Here is a 21,501-nt window from a genome sequence, read left to right on the forward strand (position 1 = left end):
ATAAAATCTAGCAAAATCTAAAACATACCTTCGAATAAAACGAAACTAATGGAACGAAACAAGCATCGAGCAGGAAAACTTTCAACAGATAACTAAGTAAAAATGCTCGAAAAAGTACAAGTCAAGTATTTCCTACACACATGCAAATATCTGATAATGATCATAGCATGTACTTGGAACCACCAACAGAAACCTGTTCAGATTTCACCTTCGAGATTTTCTTTTTCTTCGTTGTTTTCTCTCTGATTTCCTGTAAACATACTTGTTTTTTGTCTATTTGAAAGAGGAAATAGAACATTACCATTCAACAATTAACTACTTTTAAAGTATTTAAAACAAACTAGAATATTTTAAAAGGAATTGTCACAGTTCTGAGTATCACAGCAACACATTAGTAAAAATAATCGCTATTGCACTGCATAGAGTGTATGCATTCCTTTTTTCAGGCTTTTTTGGAACTTTACACATAAATGATAGCCTTGCAAATGTTGATTTTGCAAAAATATCGCGCATAAATATTCCCTGATTACTGAGGATCTTAAAGAAAAAGGAAGACAAGGAAGCGTCCCTCTGAAAACTTCCACCAACACCTAACATCTTCATCTCACACACGTACAACACCACCCATCATGATGTTCCCTTTAGCGGGCAACAAAAATGATCAAAATTAAGTATTCTAGGACGAAATTTCTCTTGATTTAATTTCTTTTATGATGCACATCCCAAAATCGCCCCTAGCTGAATAACTAAAAAAGAGGATAGGGAAAAGAGCATTATCGCGCGAATAGAACGGAAAAAAAGCGGAGCTAGATAGAGAATGTACCTTCGAAAACGGTAATGATGTAACCATAACCGTAAAATTACAGTCACATAGCAGCAACTGGTCTTCGGTTAAGCTTTGACGCGAGAATAAAGGTCAAAAAGTGTTTGCATTCGTATAATTTTATAACAACTCATAAATCTCACTTATGATCCAATCTTTTGGAAAGATAAGAGAACTCTTCTACGACGTTTAATAATGCTTTTAAAATATAATGATAACTGACATTTCTCACGGTTTCCTGCAGCTTGCTGAAGAATGCAGCACTCTTCAGCTTTTCACCTCCAGATGAGCTTGTGTCTTCGTCGACTTTCTTCTTTTTCTTCTTCTTCAGTCCCTCCATAGCTTTCTCTTCGCCGAACAGCTCTACCATAGCCCTGTGAACATGCAAGAAATTAGGGGGAAAAAAAGAAACAAGCATTAGTACTCGATTTTCGCTCTCTAACATAACCGGTTGCTAAGCTCACCTCTGTCGATTTTTCTTCTTCCTTCGTTGACGCAATTTATCGGTGCGATTGCGTTCATCATCACCTTTGAGATCACCTTTTTGTCGTTTCTTCATTTCTTCTGGCGCTAACAGTTGTGCATCTGTTGATGCGCTCATTCCCACTTCTTCCACTCTCAATGCTGCCATATTTGAAACAACACGGACTTCAGGTTTGACCTACAAGCGAGTATACCTTCCAATTGAATTGAAAACACAGTATCAAAGAACCAAAGTCTCCGAAAAACAAAAAAAAAGGAGAACGAAACAAACACATAGACGTTCAGAATTTCCATTCAAAATATTTAAAAAAAAATAGAAATATCACTCTAGCAACATAAAATCCAATAACATTGAGTAGTAAAGATAAAAAGAATAGATTTACAACCTCTGGTGGTGTATAATCAAAGTTCGACAACGCATCAATAAGTCGAAAAAGTTCACGCATTTGTTTATCGATCGCTGCATGTTCCTCGTTAACTTCGTTATTTGCTTTATTCTCCTAGAAACAATGGAAATTCATGTTCAAATCGTAGTAGAACTTTATTTCGACTGTGAATTAAACTCTCACCCCAACAGCTTTCTGATATTCTTTTTCGTAAACTTCTGCCAGAGATGTCTTGACCATTTCTCTCTCTTCTATAGCCTGATTTCTATACGGTTCACTTCGCTCTTCTATACGTTTCTTGCGCACCACATCGTCAAAGACCTTAAACACTGGTCATGAGATTCTTTATTTCTTTCTGAAATTAGTTATTTTCTCTTCGTTCTTCTCAAATTAGGATTGAAGCTGAACGACTGCTGTGAATTTCTTAAAGTTAAAAAAGCTTAGATGGAGAAAGTGTGGACAGGAGAGGATTTTGCTTTAAATGAGCAACTTTTAATGGTAAGTGTCCCGAAAAGAAGGGTTACTACCAGGAAAAAGGGAAAAATCCACATAGGAGAACATGTATTGTATGTTACTTCAAATAAAAAATCATACAAAAAAGACAGTTTGGTATGAATAGAAAAAATAACCATGTTGAATGAAATCCAAGTTTACTATAAAGATCGACGGCAAATATTTTAAATGAATGAGTGCGATTGGGAAAGTTTACAGAACCGTTTAAAAAAAAACGATCTAGGATCACGGTTTTGGTACATCAACATGAAGAAGAAACTGGCGACAAAACCCAAGAAAAAAAGAGAAGAAATCCTTCAAGAAACGAAACCATAAAGAAAACAGCTCTGGAAGAAGAAGGAAAAGAAATGCTGCACTTAACGTACCTTGTCTTTTATGCGTTGCTTTATCAATTCTTCTAATTTTTCAGTGAAAACTTCCGTAATCTCGGGTGCTAGACAAAAAAAAATCAAGTAATACTTGTTTACGCACACATAAAAGAGAAAAACGAAATAAAATGCATATAAATGTTTAGAAATGTAGATCAACTAACCCTTCTTAATTCCGTGATCAAATTGAAGATGAGTCTCGAGCAGTTCGTTCTCTCCTCTTTGCTGAGCTGTCACCTCCCCGCTCATTTCCCATGATCTTGGTGCAAGATTTTCAGCTTCAAGCTTTTTAATGGTTTCCTTCAACTAAAATACAAAGTCATATTTAGGCAATTGCTGAGAGTTCCAAAGAAATAAGCAGGTAAACCGACTCGTTTAAGACTTCTCTTCAATTTAGTCTCCTGTTGTTGAGGTTCTTCCGTGTCACCTAGTAATACTGGTGTCTGCTCTTCTTCCTCCATCAAACCATTTGCTTCGCCTTCTATTTCTGGCTCAGCCTCATCCATGGCGAATCGAAAAGTTTTAGACTTTTTAGCTCTAAATCAACTCAGGAATCAATAGGAATGACGGCTTAAATCCGTGGTAAGCTCCGTAAACATACGACTTGTCGGAGTCCTTTGTACGAGTCCTCTTTTTTAGCTTCTTCTCTTTGCCCTTAATGGGCTCTTCAGCGATGTCTTTTTTGCCGAAGAAATCCTCATAGCAGTAGTCCGCTGTCCCTGTCCACGAATCCTAGATATTGTTTAGGAATTCTCATATGTTCAGAAATTTTTCTTAGAGATATATGAATATGAATATGAATATGAATATATATATATATATATAACATACATATGAAAAAAACGATTGAATCTTAAAAAAAAATGCCAGCAATGTATAAATAAAAGTAGTTATTTATATACATTTGAAAAACGAAAGAAAATGGCTTAAATATCAGGAAAACAAGTTACATGAACGCATATAGTCCATCATTCGTGTCTTTAAATCATCGTTTCATACACAAAAATCGAGGTAAATCCACGTGAATTTCCTTCAACATAATTTGGTAGACCAACCATTGACTCAATAGAAGGACCTCGAGAAAAAAAAAGCGAAAAATTATCATGTTTTATCGAAATGTTGGATTTATCCAAAAAAGAGCAAAAGATAACACATATTGGATGAACGCAGATATAAGAGAACTAACTAATAAGTTGTACTCAAAACTCACGTCAGCAGTATCCAGAATATCAGTTTCTGCACCTTCCTGGCGATCCTGTTCATCAAGAAAAGCATTCATTTCAGCGAGACTTAAAAAAAGAACGATAAATGATACCTAGACCTGAATTGCTACAGAACCGTTACCTGAAGAATTTATCATCAACCACTGATTTTGGATACTTCTTACGAGGCGCTGTGTTCTCATCCTGTTCTGGTTCCTTCTCATTCTCCTCTTCGCGCATTTCATCCATCTCGCGTTCCAAGTCTTTCAAGTCCTCATCCCTTACAAAATGTTATCGATAACATGTAGATTTGCAAATAAAACGTAAAATTCTTACTTTAGGTTTAGCAAATCCACTTCTTCCTCCTCCTCGTCATTTTCATTCAACTCTTCGTCCTCATTCTCGTCTTGATCCTCAGACTCGTCCTCCGAACTCTCCGCCTCTTTGTGTAGTTTCAAATCGATATCGAAGAGTCCCTTCAAATGGGAACTTTTAGAAGAAATCTGTGACCAAGACATCACCACAAAAGAAGGAGAACATGTCATATTGTATTGACATAAAAACAGCTTTATCTTGTAAGAAGACGAAATTGACAACGATACGATCGAAAAATGAAGGATGCATTGTTCGTCATAACAGAAATAATAACAAAAAAAAGGAAAGGAAGAAATGAAACGGATAATAGAAAAAAGGAAACGAAAAAATGTTCAAAATATACCAGTAAAACTCACGAATCTCTTCCTGAATTCCTTACTGATCTGTTTGCTTCGGAATGCGATGAATTGCCATACCGTTTCAACGTCATTACTCAAAATTTCCGTAGGTAAGTCATTCTTACGAGTTTCTAGCTTACTAGCATACGTATATAGAGCAGAAATTGACCTCGCAAATTCTTTCTTATGATATTTTGGTCTGAAATAAATAAGTGATATTTGGAAAAAGCAGCCTAATCTGACTCGAATACCTTTTAAACAACTTCTTAAATGATTCCAGTTCAACGTATTTTTCGCCATCCTGACAACTCGGTTGGTCCTCTTCATCCTCTATAGTGGGTTCCGGCTCGGCGCTCTGTAAATACGATAGTTAAAAAGGTTGTTGAAATAGTGACGATCACTGACGTTATTGTGACTATCGAGATTCGGCGCTTTTTCGCTAAATTGCACAATTTACTGATAATCAGGCGAAGTATTAGTTTGATTATATCAGAGAGGCACAGAGAGAACAGGAGCAATTCCACACGTAATACTACATATAGCTCCATCGTCAGGAACAACGAATCGCCCTATCAAAAGTAAATGACGGCTAATGACGGCACAGCACACTTTATAAATAGCTATATTTCAGTAAACACAAGCTACTTAACTCGAAGATATCATTTCTGCTCAAAGTACGATCGTATATATACTGTCACAAGACTACATTTCTTGAGGGAACAACATCGCATTCTACTTTAACATTTGATTTTACAAGGAAAAGGAAAAAAAACCGGAAAATAAGCACAAAATAGAACAAGGAAACGTTAATCATTAACATTAACGCAGAAAAAAAAAGAAGAAAAATATTAGAAAACAAAGAAAACAAGATAATACAGTGGAAAATTTTCACGAAGAAAAAAGAAGTGTTTAAAGTGTGCATGAACACACATGTAAAACATATTATAAACGCATTTGTAACAAAGATTGAAATGTGTTGAATTGATAAAGACAACATTAGATCTATAATTTCGTATTTCCCCCCATTTTAAATTCTTATGTAATCCTGAAAGAAGGAAAAAAAAACGGCTATAGGAATGGGCAGCGGCAATAGTTGAGTTAGAACGTGACATTTACGAGCGCTTTCCAAATCAATTACCCAACAAACGAATTCAGAATGCTCACGTAAACGGCTTAGTTCCTGACGCGATTATATACGTTTACAGTGTTTCATTAATGGAGAAACACATCGAAAGAAAAAAATAAACTTTCCTCACTATTTAACTAGTGACTTTAACGATCATTAACTCCGTACTAAGGCAACGCATTCATGGATAACAGAGAGAATGTACAACTACGATTTGAGTGTTTTCCGAAGCTAAAACCGACCGGTGAATCATCTGGTGCTGTTAGGTTACTGTCGTTAACCGTTGAGTCATTAACCAAATCCAAAGCATTAGCTCATGATTTGTTTTTCTTCTCGTTGAGAAGTGAGTGTGTGATTTCCCTGGATATCACAGGATTCCAGGAGTACGGAATGAAAGTGAACCGTGATTAACAAGAAAAGTATAGAAATTTCATAGAAAACAGAACGAGTAGACTCCAAACGAAAATACCACCTTTGTAAAAAAAAGAAGAAAAAACAGCATTTCTCCTTACAACAAGTTCTAATTTCCGCAGTAATTCTTCGCAAAATTTCAATATTTAGAAGAATCATAAATTACTGACAATTGCCAACGCCGACAAAGATCGAAACACATTCCAAGAGTAGAACAGGCGAAATCAGAGTGTTTGTTTTCAGGATATTTTACCATAATCCGAAAGTGCAATAGCACTGTTTGCAAATCCAGCAAAACCCTATTCCGTCTCTATTTAGCTCCATAAAATTCCAGAAAAATATGACATTGTATTGTTGTCGATGTCACAACGCACGATTAAGTTACAATCGTGCGCCGTTTGCCCTCGAATGTCCTCTTAATTTCACGCCGAAAAACAAATAAACAATAACAGTTATGGCACGGCAACTGGGATTCAAATATCAGAGATTTCTGAGGTAACGTTCTAGGTTGAAGAAAAAAAAAACGAATGGGGATATTCGATCAGAACAACTCGTAAGATTCAAAAACTCAAAAAAACTAAGGCTAGGATTTCCGTCGTAGATTCAATAAAAACTACTCTAACATAGAGATGAAACAAAGAAAACAGTGGTTTCAAGTCAAAAACGATAATAACTTTGAAAATCCGCTATTTCTCTATCTTTTAAACACGCCAATAGGATCAAGAACTGGGAATACGGACTACTATACATTGTAGCAATAATATCAACAAAACATAAAATATTCACAACACTATTCACGATCAAGAAACTGAATAGAATGAAATAGAATAAAATATACACTATACGCTATCGCAAAACTGAATTTAGAGATTTCCATTACGATTTAAAAACGAAGAACAGTAGGAATACTCCAAATTAAAGAAAAAAACGTCATGAAAAGAGAATAGATGAAAATCGGAAGGAATAATAATAAAAATCACCATGCTAAATAAAAACAACGGGAAAGAAAACTGTAAAAAAAAAAACTATTCCCACCTAAAAAAAAACAACACGTTATTCACCTGTGCAACGACATATATTCAACAAAGTCCTCGTACTGGATCGTAACTAGCCGTAAAAAGACCTGTATCGGTCCCGTATTTGACGAATTTACGTGGTTCACGTTTTCGCGTTAGTCGCGTGTAATCCAAACTAATGAGGGAAATCGAGCGCCAGGAGTGTTCACGCTGGTAGGCCTCACATGTCTGTGTGTATGTATGTGTGAGTGCGTGTATGTGTGTGTGTGCGTTGTGGGCTGTGGCGTCGTTCGTCGATCGGCGCTCACCGCCGCCAGCAGCATCGTTGAAATGTCGAACGATCATCGGCCAATCGATCGCGCGTCAATCATTTTCCGATTAAGCTAACAAACGAACTTTCACTTATACAAAACTGTTCCTTATGGTAGCTATTAACGGGAATTCACGTAGGGAACCTGTTGATCCTAGCAATCTTAGGGCGTTAGCACTAACAATGTACCACGGATTGTATGTGACTTGACAGCCTTTTTCGCGGAAGTACATGCATGTACAAACTGTGCTGGTGAACAAACAACGTTTCACCAAGGAAGCTGTTGCTGCTAGGAGAACCCGCATGAGAGCAACTGTTGCGCGTACTGAACGCTTGAACTCCTGCACTTTTCCTACCAACCCCCGCCGATTCGGTTACAATCTTGAAATCTTTTCTCAGGAAAGAATCCAGAAAGAGTTTCTAGAAATATACGACAAACGGAAGTCGTGTATTGCATTTTTGCAAGAATTTGTTTCAAAAAGCAGCGTATAAAATGCGATGATTTATCACTTTTAACTGATCCGCAATGCACCAGGATCAGAGCGAACAGAGTGGTGGGAATGTGCGCGAAAAGTAGGATTTCCAATAGCCAGAGACGGTTATGAAGACAAGTAATGAATTCAAAACCCATCTATTGAATGAAAGTGTTGAATAAAACGAAAATAAATAAGGGACTAAAGATTGAGGAGAATACAAAGTAGGGACAAAAGAAATCCTAAACTATAAAAGAGAAAAACAGCGAGAAAAAAAGTATGGAACAAAAAAAACAGATGGTGGACCGAAGCAAAGAACAGCAAGAAGAAAGAGAAAAAAATGGCGATGAGAAACCTGTTCTCACTTAGAATCAAATAATTTAGTTCGAATAGCCACAAAAACTTTAAAAGCTCAAAAGTTTGACCTTATAACTTTTTTTTTGATCTAAGCGAAACATCAGAAAAAGGTTGAGACGCACTCTCACGCTCTCTAAAGCACTGTCCTCTGCTGCACTAGAAACACGGGTACTAGTTCCATTTTTTTAAAATGATTTATGGCGGAATGATTTTCTCTTAAAACAACGGAATACACTGAAACCTAGATATATCATAAATTTTGATATTAAGAAGAAACCTGAGAAAAGCGAAAGTTTCTTCCTTTTTCAAACGAGAACAAAAAAATCATAGGAAGAAGATAAAAGTCCTAGTACTCGCAGTTTTAAAATGGACATATATGTGTAAAATAACAGCTCCAGGTCGTGTTCCGTAACTAATGCCCACGCTTCATGACATTTTCTAGAAAGAAAAAATTATTTTCCCGAATGATTCATCGCCCAAACTCTCACGTCAGCAAAACAACAAAAACTGTTTTTTTCCTCTCTCTCTTTCGAGGCGATACGGTGTTATTGGTAAAGCAGGCAGAACAAGATAAACACATAACTCGAGGTTAAGTAAAAAAAAAAGATCTGAAAGTCATGAGAACCGGAAGATAAACAAAGTGCAGGATCTCACCTGACTCAACCTCAGTGATTTATGAACGCCTACTTTAATACATAGAATCTCTTATTCTTATGGCAGGCTAACGTGAATTTAATGCAGAAAAAAGACATCAAGATGTGAGATGTTACTAAACACGTAATTAACTCCCACTACAAAGAGAGTACTTGGGATACTAATGAACATAAACAGGAACTTCTGGAAAAAGGACAAGAGAACTTTTAAAATCATAGGATATGTTTTATGTTTTAAGAAAAAGGACTCAAGTGGAATTTTAGAAGATTTACGACTTAACCTTGAGTATAATAGGTTATAGGATAATCATTGAACCTAAAACCTGAAATTATAGAAAGAATCCATGAAAAACTGTCATAACTATAATCCATAACTGTAAAAAATAGAGCAGTCAAAAGGCATTTGCTTTTATAAAAAACTGCTTATAACTAGTATTTTTAAAACTGCGACCATATCTACTTGCCTATAAATTTTGAACGATAATTTATAGAAAGGAACGGATAATTTTAGGACAGAGCCTAATAAAAAGTATGTGGAGAATCACAGGATGAAGTCACACGTATTACGTCTTTGTCAACGGCCGATGTGTCAATACCAATCTACCCACAGCGGCAATCTACTCGTCCAGCTGCCAAAATGTTCGCTAAAAAGTCTAATTAAGTCGGCAAATACCGCTGAAAACGATCGTTACATTTCCCAATAACCATTCTCCTTCAATGTAGACGTCCTTCATCGAATCAGAAGAAATCTAGCCGGGAAAAAAAAACGCTATCGAAACAAATTCCTCAATTCTCACGCAATACTTACGCAAAACGACTCAATCAAACACTTATTCGCACATCGTAGAACTACTATAAAAACGAAAGAAACTGAAGCAAACATCTTGAAGGAACGCTAAAAGAGGTGTTCGTTTTATATCCTGAAACAAGTCCTCGTAAATAATTTCACTAACTTTCGACGCGTTACTAGGGCAACATTTTAGACCGGAATAACCGAAAAATTAGACATAATGGAAAACCGGAACCAAATTTTTCCTTCGAAAAAACGAAAAAGTAGCTACGTAGTTGAAGGGATGTGGGGATGGGCAGATATAGAAAAATTAGACTGCACTTTATATGAAATTCAATGAAAATGGCTATGATATCAGATCTGATTTGAAAGTATTGAAAATGTGTACTCCAACTGAATAAACATTCAAAAACACATTTGAGAATGAATAATTGTTCATCGAGTAGAAAAGCTGATTTCACTAGGGGAAAACAAACTACTTTTCCGTAATGGAAAAAAACGAAAAATTAGAACTGGGAAGAATAATTTAAAGACGAACAAATTTGAGTGGTAAAAAAAAAAAGATTTCTGCGGCAGCAAATCCATCCTGGAAGCGTTTGCTCCCATAGCGCACGGGTGCTGAAATATGTCCTTTCCAACGATGCAAAAGGTTGTTCTTTCACAGAATCAATATCTTCCTGCTAAGCCTATCCGCTAACGTATTTGTAGGTCATTGTTTTGGAACGTTACGACAAATAGATTACATCAAAGCGTATATTTTCATGTGAGGTCACTACTTCGTTCATATTCAGGCCTTAAAAACCACCGAAGGAACCACTACTGAAGGAAGATTCTTCATAAGAAAAAAATACTGCGCATGACGGAGTTGGAGAAAAATACTGCCCTATGAAATGTTCAAACGAGAAAAGTTCATGAGAAAAGGGTCTAAGTTTGAAGAGAAACACTTGAAATAAGTGAGAGAGACTAGGTATTAAGAGTAGTTTAGTAAACTACTTACTATGAAATAAAAACGGAACGTGAGTACCTACAGAAACTATGCAAAAAATAATCTATAAACGCAAATGAAATACTGTCTAGAGAACTTGAAACAGAGTAAACACAGAGAATAAAGAGTGAAGAAGAGTAGGCGAGAGTACACACATATTAATGGAATGATTCATTAATCAATTATCTTAATTATAAATCAATCTAAAAACATGGATTCCCTTGAAACCAGCATCACTGACAGAATTTGATTCCTCGAGGTCTCAAGGTTCCACCGAAACCCTACATAATCTCTAATGGAAAGTGAATGATTCGAAAATAGCAAGTGTTCAAGGTTGCTACTGGGAAAATTTCACTTCACTCGCTCAGGGCTGGAGAACTTTTGTGCGCGTTCGCAGCAATGTTGCGATCGAGACCCTCCCTCACTCAAATGCGTTTACTCACTATTTTCAGCGTTCTAAATTTTTGGATTGTTTCTTCACGAACAGAGATTTTTACCTGAATCTTGAAATTCTAAAGTCATAAAGTTTCTTTCTACGATGAAATCTACTCTTCTCCATCCTTGAAGGCTCCACGACAATCGGTGATCTTGTACGATCGTGCTCTTTTTTGCTCATTTTTCTAGCACCGACGGCTCAAATGGTATTCAAATGGCCGAGTATTTTCCCGGTACTAACGCAAAACAAGCTGCTTCCATAGGGATGAAAATAAAGCGCGGAGTGTGAAAATTTGAGGAAGAGCACAAAATTTTGGATACCCTGATTTTTGTTTATACTGACTTCAAAGTTTCGAATTCCAGTTTGAAAAAAAAATGAAATAAAAAACACGAAAACAGTGAAATAAAGGCTGAAAAAGAAATATAAGAAATTACATAAAGCCTTCATAGAATTGTACCATTTCCAAGAGAAATTTAAGAAAATAGTACAATTCAACAATTTTTCTCTCCGAATCTCACCCAACCGAATTTTCTCAAAAAAAAAAAAAAAAAAAGATTCTGACAATACTATTAGGGATAAGTATCTAAGTTTTAAAGCAGGACAGTGTTCGTAGGCAACAATCCAAAAAACAGACTATGCCCCGTAGTGCAACTCAACGGATTCATTGTAATTCTGGAAAATTTGCGCTGAGCACTTCGTTCCAGAACGTTTTCAACGCTTGCCATTTGCTATAGCGGACGTAAATCTTCAGAAATAATGCTTGCTGGCGTGTGATATGGATTAGGCCATGGTGCTTATTGCCAGGATGCTAAGTTAGATCAAAAATTAAAAAGCGAAGGAAATGCGTCAATGTATATGTATGTATGTATGTATGTTAACGCATGCAGCAGCTGGTGGTGGCTGCATAGAGACGCCCGGGCTTGTAGGCACGCAACTGGTTTCGTCGCTTGCGGCCTCCTCTCTTTCGCTTCGCGACACCATTCCCCTATTATCAAACGAACATCGTCTTACACGTATACCGTTTCCCAAATGGGACGAATTACCACGGCAATTCATCATCAAACTATCTAATTTTAATTAATATTACAAAAGTTTAATGTCCAGGCAAACACAGCAGGTAATCACTCAAAAGATGGGAAGAGAACGAAAGACTCCGCATCACGTGAAAGCGGATCAGGATTAGAAGGCAACGCGAGCACAAGAGGAGAATTCAACAATGCTGACGGCGGCAGATCCATGACTAACTAACGAATTTAGCGATTCGTGGCATGTGAGGGTGGATGCAGCGACTAAATTCCCTTCATGAGCCATCCTTAAGCTCATGCCTTGTAATCCGCCATGCAGAGCCAATGGTTACCATCAGGCTCTTTAATATTCTAATGAGAGGGTGCTAGTCCGATTATGACTAGTGGCAGCATATTTCCAAAAGATAATCGTCAAAAATCAAATCCAATCCGAGACTAGAAAACCTTAGACGTGCTCCCAAGAACAAAAAGTAATTCCCAATGAATACCTCCCTACAAAAGAAGAAGAGGTAGCTAAACATATATCTTTAAAAGTGCGCATAATTCTACTAATTTACAAAAAAAAAGTAGAAATGTATTCCGAAACAAACTATTTCTCATGGTGCATATCAATGAAAGCCGGAAAAGGCTCACTAATTTACAGGATGACTGAGTCAGAGAGACTTATATGGGTAGCGGAAATCTAGGGAAAATCTAGGGAGAACGCGAAAATGAAAGGCAGAATACACGCGACACCCCCTCCCCCCAAATTAAGAAAAAAACACTGATCTTTGAAATTACCATTCACGAAATCACCTCAATTCAAACTAAAACTTGCGTTTTCTGAAGAAAAAAGCACTACCGTTCGACTTTTTCGCTTTTTAAACATACTCTTAAGCATTGAACTCATTCGAAACCTCTTACTATCCCAAAAAAAAAGCGAATACATCAAGGAAAGGAATCATAATGTAAATCTCATAAATGCAACCGTACAAAAACTGGATATCCACAAATTCATCTCAGCTTAAAATAGCAAATGCTCAAAGACGGATTGCTTTATGAACAATTTCATGTATGAGAGGAACACCGACGAGAAAAAACATAGCAGCGCACACATGATCGGCTGTCGGCAAGAAATCCGAATTCGGTCGTGGATATTTTCACAAGCTCGAAATAGCTGTTACGAAGTGCGACAATGCAAACTTTCTCTACTGCCAAAAAACTACCCTATTACATTAGACGTAATGAGGAAGTGTTAAAGGATTGTAGTACAAAAGAAGCAATTCGATGTCTTGAAGGAAAATAAAGCATTAGATTATAAGGAAGGTGACGTGGAACACATTAAAGCATATGATCAGATAAAATGTATGTTGACCACTGAAACAATTTTCTAAAAAATAGTACGCTCAAAAAAAGGCAGCCAAAATGAGATAGACTCGACCGATAAACTCAATCTCTAGATATAGTTTCAAATGACAATTACAGAAAAATCAATAAACGGTTCCATATATGTAAAAAAAAAAAACAAAGAATACTTCTAACATAGTTTTATGAAAAGGAAAAAAGGAACGGGAAAAGGAATGCACACTTGCATACAAATACGGGAAGTAAATTTTAAAAAAAATACTAGTTAGGTTCAAGACCAAATCCAAAGCTGGGCAAGAAAGGGATACTCTTAAAACTCACTCCTCACCATTTATGATTAGTTTTTCTTATTTCATTTCATAAAGGTTTTCAAAAAAATTCAAATTTAGGAGTGACTCCTAAAGAAAAAATGTCAATTCCATGAAATTGAGAAGGAAAAGACATAAGACACAGACATAGACACATATTTTTGGAACCAGACCGTATAGTGCAAAAAGATAAACACATTTTGAACACCCTCTCCTCTAGGCGTATGAGCAAACACGACATGAAACGGTCTTTTCGCTACACAGGCGTGTCGTCGCCCTCTGTCTGCCAAACCCATCCTTCCCATCTATGAACTCCAGGAAAAACTGCGGCTATGTCTCTATCAGAACAAAACCATAGACGAATAACGGAAATAATCAGCGAAAAAGCGAGAAATTCTCCTTATTCCAGAATTCCGGATATGACTCTATCGCTTGCTCTGAGTCAGTATGGGAGGCGGGGGCGATCGAAATCGAGCCAACGTCTTGCGACGGCGCCTACAATCGTTGCTAGGATTGGGGTCAAGAGGCTAAATGACTGAACGCACGTGAACTATGGTTAGCCTTCGTGAAGATGCTCGTAAATTTCCCGCAAATCGTCTGAATTGTTCAAATAACTTGGATCTATTGCGTTCGTATTGCCGTTCAACGGGCGAGCGCTCCATTACCTCATCGTAGGAACAAATAGCGCGAGCCTAGCACGACTATCGCTTTTCCGCTGCTGTTCGATAACACTTGCACTCGAGGGTTCATTAATCGACGCTCGACTGCAGCTCACACATGCACAAAAACACCTGTGATATATGTACGTTGCCCGAGCGTGCGGTATCCTTTGACATGCAGCGATGAGGGAGGTGGCACCGGCACAATCGATTACATGCCTATATTGCCGCCAGGATTCCCCGAACAGCTCCCATCGGAGCCGAAATGATACGTGCGGGTTGGAGCTAAGTCCAAAGGATCACAGCATATCACTAAGATGTTGTAATTAGATGTGAGCGGTGCAATAATCAGCAGCACGTGATAAAGACGGTCACGACCTCATATTTGCGGAAGTTTATTAACTTGATGAGAGAGAGAGTTACGGGCCTCCAGAGATTATTAAGTGGATAATTACCACTTTACACTCTGAAGGTGAGGGAAATGAGCTCGTTGACTTTTTCTGAGATGCTACTTTGTAGAAAGAGGAAGTATCCAAAAAATTGCTACTGATGCTGAATGTCATTAGCTCATGACAAACTGACTACATTATTTAATTTTAAAAAAATTAAAATTTTAATTATTTTATTTAAACGATACAAATAAAGATAAAAATTGGGCACAAGATTTCAAAGAAAAAGTGGATAGCAAAAAATACATGGATATAGTGGGTTAGTGTTGTATATGGTAGCACCTCCACTACTTCCTTTACTGCAGTTATTTCACAGTTCTCTAGTCTTCTTTTAAAAAAAACCATGCACAATTCAGCCAATTCGCCAGATTCGAATTCAATTATCTCTTTCTTGACATAGAAAACAAACTATTACACTAGTTTAACAAATGAATTAACGTTTACACCACCTTGACTTCCCATCTCTTAATTGTTCCTGTAAAAGAACTGAACTATTGGTGCTCTTGTCTTCGTACTTTCTGATTTTCGATTTCCAAATGTCAATTAACCACTCTCTTCCAGTTTTTGTTATGTGCTTCTAATTTCCCTTTTTTTATTATCCATACCTGTTGATCTCATCTTCTATGACTTAAAGCAAATAAAAAAGTCGCTTGTGAAAATGGATTCTCATAGATATTTCTTTAAAGCACAATACACAGCATGTACGTCTAAAAACTTTAAAAAAATTAGCCTTTGTACTAAACAAAAGTAACATACACAAAAAAGTATCAGTATTTGAATAAAAATCAAATGCTTCGCGGAATAAAACATTATTTTTGGATATAACGATGTTAATGCTCAAGCCAAAAATGGCCATTTTCACACAATACGTAGAATTTACGTAATTTAATGCTGAATTATGCAATACTTCAAGGATAGGATGCCAGAAAGTTCAGTGCTCAAACAGAGAGTTGTATTAGATGAACACTAGTTTAAAACGAGTTCTTCACGATCAACTGTGCACAGCTATTAGTTACGGCAATTTTAAAGTGTTTTTTTTAATCATATGAGGTACATACTTCTACTTCATTAACCATTACTGCAATTTCATGAGTTGAAATCCTTCGAAATATTCAAAATCTAATAAATGAAGAATACTACAACATATAATGTGTTGTTAAATATCATAGAGAGGGCTTAGATTAATCACAAAAAAAAAAGAACTAAACGCTGACCTATTTACAACGCTATATCTAGTTTGTAAATGATGAGGCGTTAACTTCATTTCGAGTTCTCGAATAAGTGCTGCTGCATTATCGATGGGAACATTTTCGAATTTGTACAAACGAACATTTCAGTAGATAATGGAGTTAATCTATTCAACCCATACTAATATATGTTACATAAAATTTAACTTCTTTGTTGACTTTCTAAGACTTTGGGATAGTGCATCTTTACAGCCCACAGCCAACCATTTTTCTAGTTCCTTATTTCCACCTCGAACACTTCTGAACAAAAACTAATGCGAAATCCTGTGGATAAAAGGTGATGCGCATGAAAACATTAGTAGTGCCTACACTTCGATAATTGCTGTGACATTCACTTTTGTCCAAACATAAGTTCAAAGGGGTGCGCAATCCGATTTTTAGCTACTTTCTGGCGCCAAAAAAAATTCGAAGAAAAGCTCCGCAAAAGTAGTGGACTGAACTCGATTCTTTATATTAAACCTCATTTATACTCACTTTGGAAGTTTAAGAACATGCTAAAACGGTCTCATGTCCATCTTTAGCTACACTCTTTTCTTTTTGTTTCGGTAAGCTCATAAATATTTTAAACACGCGTCTTTAACGAACAATGTTGCATTGTTCGAGAGGTCGAACATATGAATATGGCTAGAAGGAAATGCGTCAGACTAATTCCTTAGCAATTCACCAAAACGTTCCACTGGAAATGATGAAAGAAAAATAGCGAAAGCAGTGGAATGAGGTGTACTGGAGTAGTAATAATTCTTACAAATTCAGCTATTCATTGGAAAGCTTAAGACAGGATAATTACATGCTTGAAAGCACGAAGAAAAATACTGCGCTTGCAAGGTACAAGAAACAGCCACGTCACTTAAATTCCTATACTAATGACGGCTTTCCATGCCTTCTAAAGAGAATACGTCAAACAAACAAAGAAAAACAACAACAAGAAAAGAAACTGAGGATTCGCAAAAGCAGTAAATCATGAGCAGTGGACTAATTCTTAAAAGCTTTTAAAAAATGCTTTCGTGATACCATCAACACCTGTTCATTCAAAAGACCTCATCGTTACGTTATGAACAAATGTGACAAATGCTTCACGTCTATGTAAATAACATAATGACGCAAGTCGCATAAAGCAAAAACGCCGACATAAATTTTGTACAGGAGCGGTAAAACTCCAGAAAAATACACTAAATTTATCAAAAACTCACCGACAAGAGAACAGCACCGAACTCTATGTCAGAACTAGGAAAAGTAATAAATTTAAGCTTTAGAAAAACTAAAGATACCTTCTTCGACGCCTTTTCTGATTTCTTCTTTAGTGGTTTCTTTACCGATTCCTCTCCTGGAACCGGCACTGAAGTGTCCGGCTCTTAAAAAAAAAAAAAAACTCATTAACAGGGCTTTCATCCGATCGTGGAAAGTACAAAATAAGCCAAACTGCTATCATAATATTGGCAATAACTTACCAAAGAGTCCCAAAGGAGATTTTTGGTGACCAGGCGAAGATTCAGCAATGACGTCATCGTGGTCCGCTTCGCTTCCGGGTTTCATAGGGCTTATCTTGCCTACTTGTGTAGTCGGCATATGCGTAACAGATTCATCCTCCGGAGCACATTCATCTGCGATGGTAGGAATAATATCCTTCACAGGAGACTTGCCGGAAATCGAACCGATTGATTTCTCCTTCCGCTGCGCTGGAGGCGAAACAAATCCATCAGTAGCGTCAGCATTTCTGGGTGATTTCCTCACGGGTGAACCAGTGAGCATTTCATCTGTGAGATTTTTCACCGGAGATGATACCTTCTCTGGTGATCTTTTCAGTGGAGATACAACACACTGTTCTTCATGGATATCCGTTTCTTCTACGCAAATAACGTCCCCAGGTGAGTCTTCCGTTACGGGTGACTTTTTCGTAGGCGAGCGCAGAAGATCTTTTTTCAAATCCACATCTTCTGCCTTAGTTGTTTTCACTGGAGTTGCCTCATCGGCGTGAGTAATAATCCTAGATAGAACGAGTTCCGCCTCGAAATTCAAATTCTCTGGCACAACTTCCTCTCCAGAAATCTTTTCCTCAATTCCTGATACATTGCCAGTTGGGCTAGATGGTTCTACCTCCATATCCAAACTTGATGAGGTTGTGGCTTTGACAGGTGATGTATTCGTGATGGGAGAATTCTTACCTGGGGATGCGCTAAGAGACTTTTGTTTGGGTGAACGAAATTGTTCCATCTCAAAGTCCAAGCTTTCTTTATCCGCAGTTTTCGTAGGTGATACTTCTTTCATCTTCACAGGAGATACTTCCTTTACTGGTGAATTTCGTATAGGACTACATAATCTCTCCTCTACGTCTATTTCTTCTGAAAGAGAGCCTTCTAGAGAAGGTACTTCCTTTGATGAGGATGCTTTTGATGGAGAACTATTCGGTGTTTTTGCCCCAATTACACTTTCAGAAGCGTCAACTTCTTCAGCTACGGCATCCTTAACAGGGGATTTCATCTTCGGGGAACTACAAACTTCCTCTACGTTCTCGAACTCCTGTCGATTGGGAGAAGCAATATCTTTTCGGCAAGGTTTCTTTGCAGACGATTTTCCGGTAGATGGACTGCTAAGATCATTTGCAGGTTGATCATTTTCCAATGAAGGGACCAAAGATTCATCTGACTTCGGGGACCGCTTCCTTGTAGGAGAAGCAATAATTTCATGCGTTTCTTTCTCAGGAACAACCATTTCTTCACCTGTACTTTCAGTAATCGATTCCTTCGTAGGTGACATATGTGCTTCTCGAGAAACGGGCGATTTAATTGGTGATTTTTCCACTTCTCGTTCCTCTACAGGATGTTCTGAACTTTGACTCTCATTGGGTGGTTCTTCCACAACAATATCCAATTCTACCACATCTTTCGGGGTACTTATACCAGCTCTTCTCATAGCTCTTGTAATCCTAGCTGGCGATGCAAGAGGAGCAGTCTAAAGCAGTATGATTCTTTAGACCACCCCACCAATTTTTCAACAACACATTCTTAAATTATGATTAACCTGGCTAGAAGATGATGAACCTCTTCTTCGTCTAGATGGCGTGGAAGGCGGTTTTGCACTAGTGACTGACGGTGTATTTGAAGCAGAAACACTCCTAGGTTCCGAATCCTAAAATAAAGACAGAAATATTGTGACAAGAATTGATATATAAAGCTTATAATATTTAATACTTCCAAGATATAAACGATAACTAATTAAAACTATGGAACAAATGCAGCCAACAGCAAGGAAGTGTACTTTCGAAGGCAAAGACGGAAAAGCGTCACCTTGATAAGCCCAGTAACAGCGGCAACAGTAAAACGAGAAAAAAAAGCTCTTGAGAACTTTTTAAAGCTAAGACAGTTGCAAATGTGTCTGCACGTCGAAAGCATCAACAACGAATGATTTTCACAGAATAAAAAAAAAACTCTGTACTCGCATTCTCAAACTATTATGGAAAGTTTGATTCGATAGTTACACTTGGGCTTACAAGAAGAAAAAAATTCAGTGCAATATAAGAAAGCGTACCACCTTTTGCTCATCCTGTTCCGCATTTTGCAGACCACTGCTGGTTTCATGCAAATCAACGGTGTTAGTTGGATTTCCGTCATCTTCTGCTTCAGATGTTCGCTGCAGAAACAGATACAACACATAAGCAGACGACTTCGCTTTTCATTGCATCATTTAGAGAGAAACGCTAACATAGTGAAGAGTGAAGCGAACAAAATGCAACAAAAAATATAAGTGGATAGTTGGTGGCAAGAAAAACGTACCTTCTTTCTTGATCTCCTACTAGGTGTCGAAGGCAACGGATTAGACGAAACTGTAACAATAATGGTGCATTAGAACATTAAAGCACTCGTAAATCTTCGTCAAAACTTCAAATTCTAATCAATGTACTTCATAATGTCCCCATATTGTCATTATATTCTAAGCAGAGAAAAAATTCAAGTTTCAGAATTTAAAGCAAGTTTAAATGTCACTCTTCCTGATAAAAAAAATATAAGGACGTTCTGTTAATCCTACACAAAACCGATGCTACTCCAACTAACATAAGAAAGTACCTGATGTGCTCCGCGATTCTGTGCTTCCTGGTGAGCCAGAATCAGTCTCTTCCAAACTTTCAGGGATTTTTGAACTGTCTGACCTAAATGACTGCAAGAATTCCAGAAACTACCGGTCAAAAACATGAGTAAGAAGAAAACATAGGAGAGAGGACTTTTACTTGTCTTCAGCAGCATGTGTTAGTCGAGATCGTCGTGTTGTGGTTTTCCTTCCCGATGAAGCTCTCCCCTTCAAAGAAACTGGCTAACAAGAAATTAGGGAATATGAAAGAGAAGAAAAAAAAAGTCAAATGAAGGCTGTTGTAACAAACCCGAGTACGGACAGGTGGAACTGCATCCACAGCTTCACCTTCTTCATTTTTCGATGATGACCGAGTCACACATACCATAACACAGCTAAAAAAATGTTTATAGAGAGCATAGGGGCAAAAGAAGGTGAACAGGAAAAACGCAGAGAGACGAGAACAGAACCAATACGCTTGAAAATGAGTGTCCAAAGGTCCGGCCCCGAAAATACCACTGACATTTTTACCGGACCTTAAAAAGTAGTAGTTCCCAAAGAAGTGAAGAACCAAAAGAAAGACTGAGATACAAAACTTGGTAGCTACACCAACGCTTGTGGACTCTACAGCATTTTAGCTTACGAGCCACCTTAAAACGAGATCATGCGCAATTCAAAACACAAGCGCTTGCGTTGTCACTGCGTATGGTTGTCATGATCCAACGGCAAAGGGGTACTCGTAAATTTAAAGGTAATGGTTGTATTGGTAGATAATCTGGAAGAATCCCAAAGTTCCAGCGTTATGACACAAATACTAATTAACGGACATAAATCCTAGCTTTTTTGCCCACCATAGCTAGGTGTGGCCTTAAGACATTCAGACTGATAAGGGAAGGGAAGTGCTCCTATGTAAAAACATACTCCTGGGTCCCATTTCTGCGGAAACAGTATCGTCTGCAGCAATAAAGTTAGAGACGACGTGAAGTTCCTGATAACAAGGTTTTTATTCGGTTAAAGTGCATCCATTTTCGTTTTCGTCAGGAAAAAGCTCTGAAAGTCCATTAATTTAGTTCGTACCGTAAGATCATTCGATAATATCCGATTCATTTACTAGAATTTTGGAAGAATTCTTAAGAACAGTCATCTAAAACTCGTCTCTGTCGAAACATAGTACGACCTGGACGTGTTTTTCGTACTGGAACAAAGCTCCACCTCTTTATTAGAGGTGAGAGGCGCTTGGTTATGTGTGTAGGAGCACTGCGTAGCACATATAAAATATTTCTAGCGAGAAATTTCCTTCTGGAGTCTTAGAGAAGGAACGAGAGCAAAGTAGAACGGTCACTATCGCGGATTAAACGCTCC

General features: G+C 37.5%; 1 protein-coding gene across 2 annotated transcripts; it reads right to left on the reverse strand.

The window, feature by feature from the left end:
* Positions 1 to 160: 160 nt before the first annotated feature.
* Positions 161 to 20,527, reverse strand: RB195_008728 (uncharacterized protein; the record flags this gene model as incomplete). 2 transcript variants are annotated; one of them, XM_064195365.1, is made up of 23 exons in its annotated part: positions 161 to 250; positions 1,047 to 1,197; positions 1,288 to 1,484; positions 1,693 to 1,806; positions 1,876 to 2,013; positions 2,571 to 2,638; positions 2,738 to 2,879; positions 2,945 to 3,110; positions 3,175 to 3,305; positions 3,784 to 3,862; positions 3,918 to 4,055; positions 4,112 to 4,251; positions 4,507 to 4,687; positions 4,740 to 4,843; positions 17,346 to 17,428; positions 17,526 to 17,678; positions 17,730 to 19,026; positions 19,096 to 19,203; positions 19,606 to 19,704; positions 19,848 to 19,897; positions 20,139 to 20,221; positions 20,300 to 20,367; positions 20,450 to 20,527. In XM_064195365.1, the coding sequence occupies 23 exons, from the start codon at positions 20,525 to 20,527 to the stop codon at positions 161 to 163; spliced, it is 3,858 nt and encodes a 1,285-aa protein (XP_064046509.1). The 2 variants fall into 2 exon arrangements, with proteins under 2 accessions (XP_064046509.1, XP_064046510.1); XM_064195364.1 differs by having other exon boundaries at positions 17,526 to 19,026.
* Between the last annotated feature and the right edge of the window lie 974 nt (positions 20,528 to 21,501).

The sequence above is a fragment of the Necator americanus genome, chromosome III (genome assembly GCF_031761385.1).
Source record: "Necator americanus strain Aroian chromosome III, whole genome shotgun sequence".
Taxonomy (NCBI): Eukaryota; Metazoa; Nematoda; class Chromadorea; order Rhabditida; family Ancylostomatidae; genus Necator; species Necator americanus.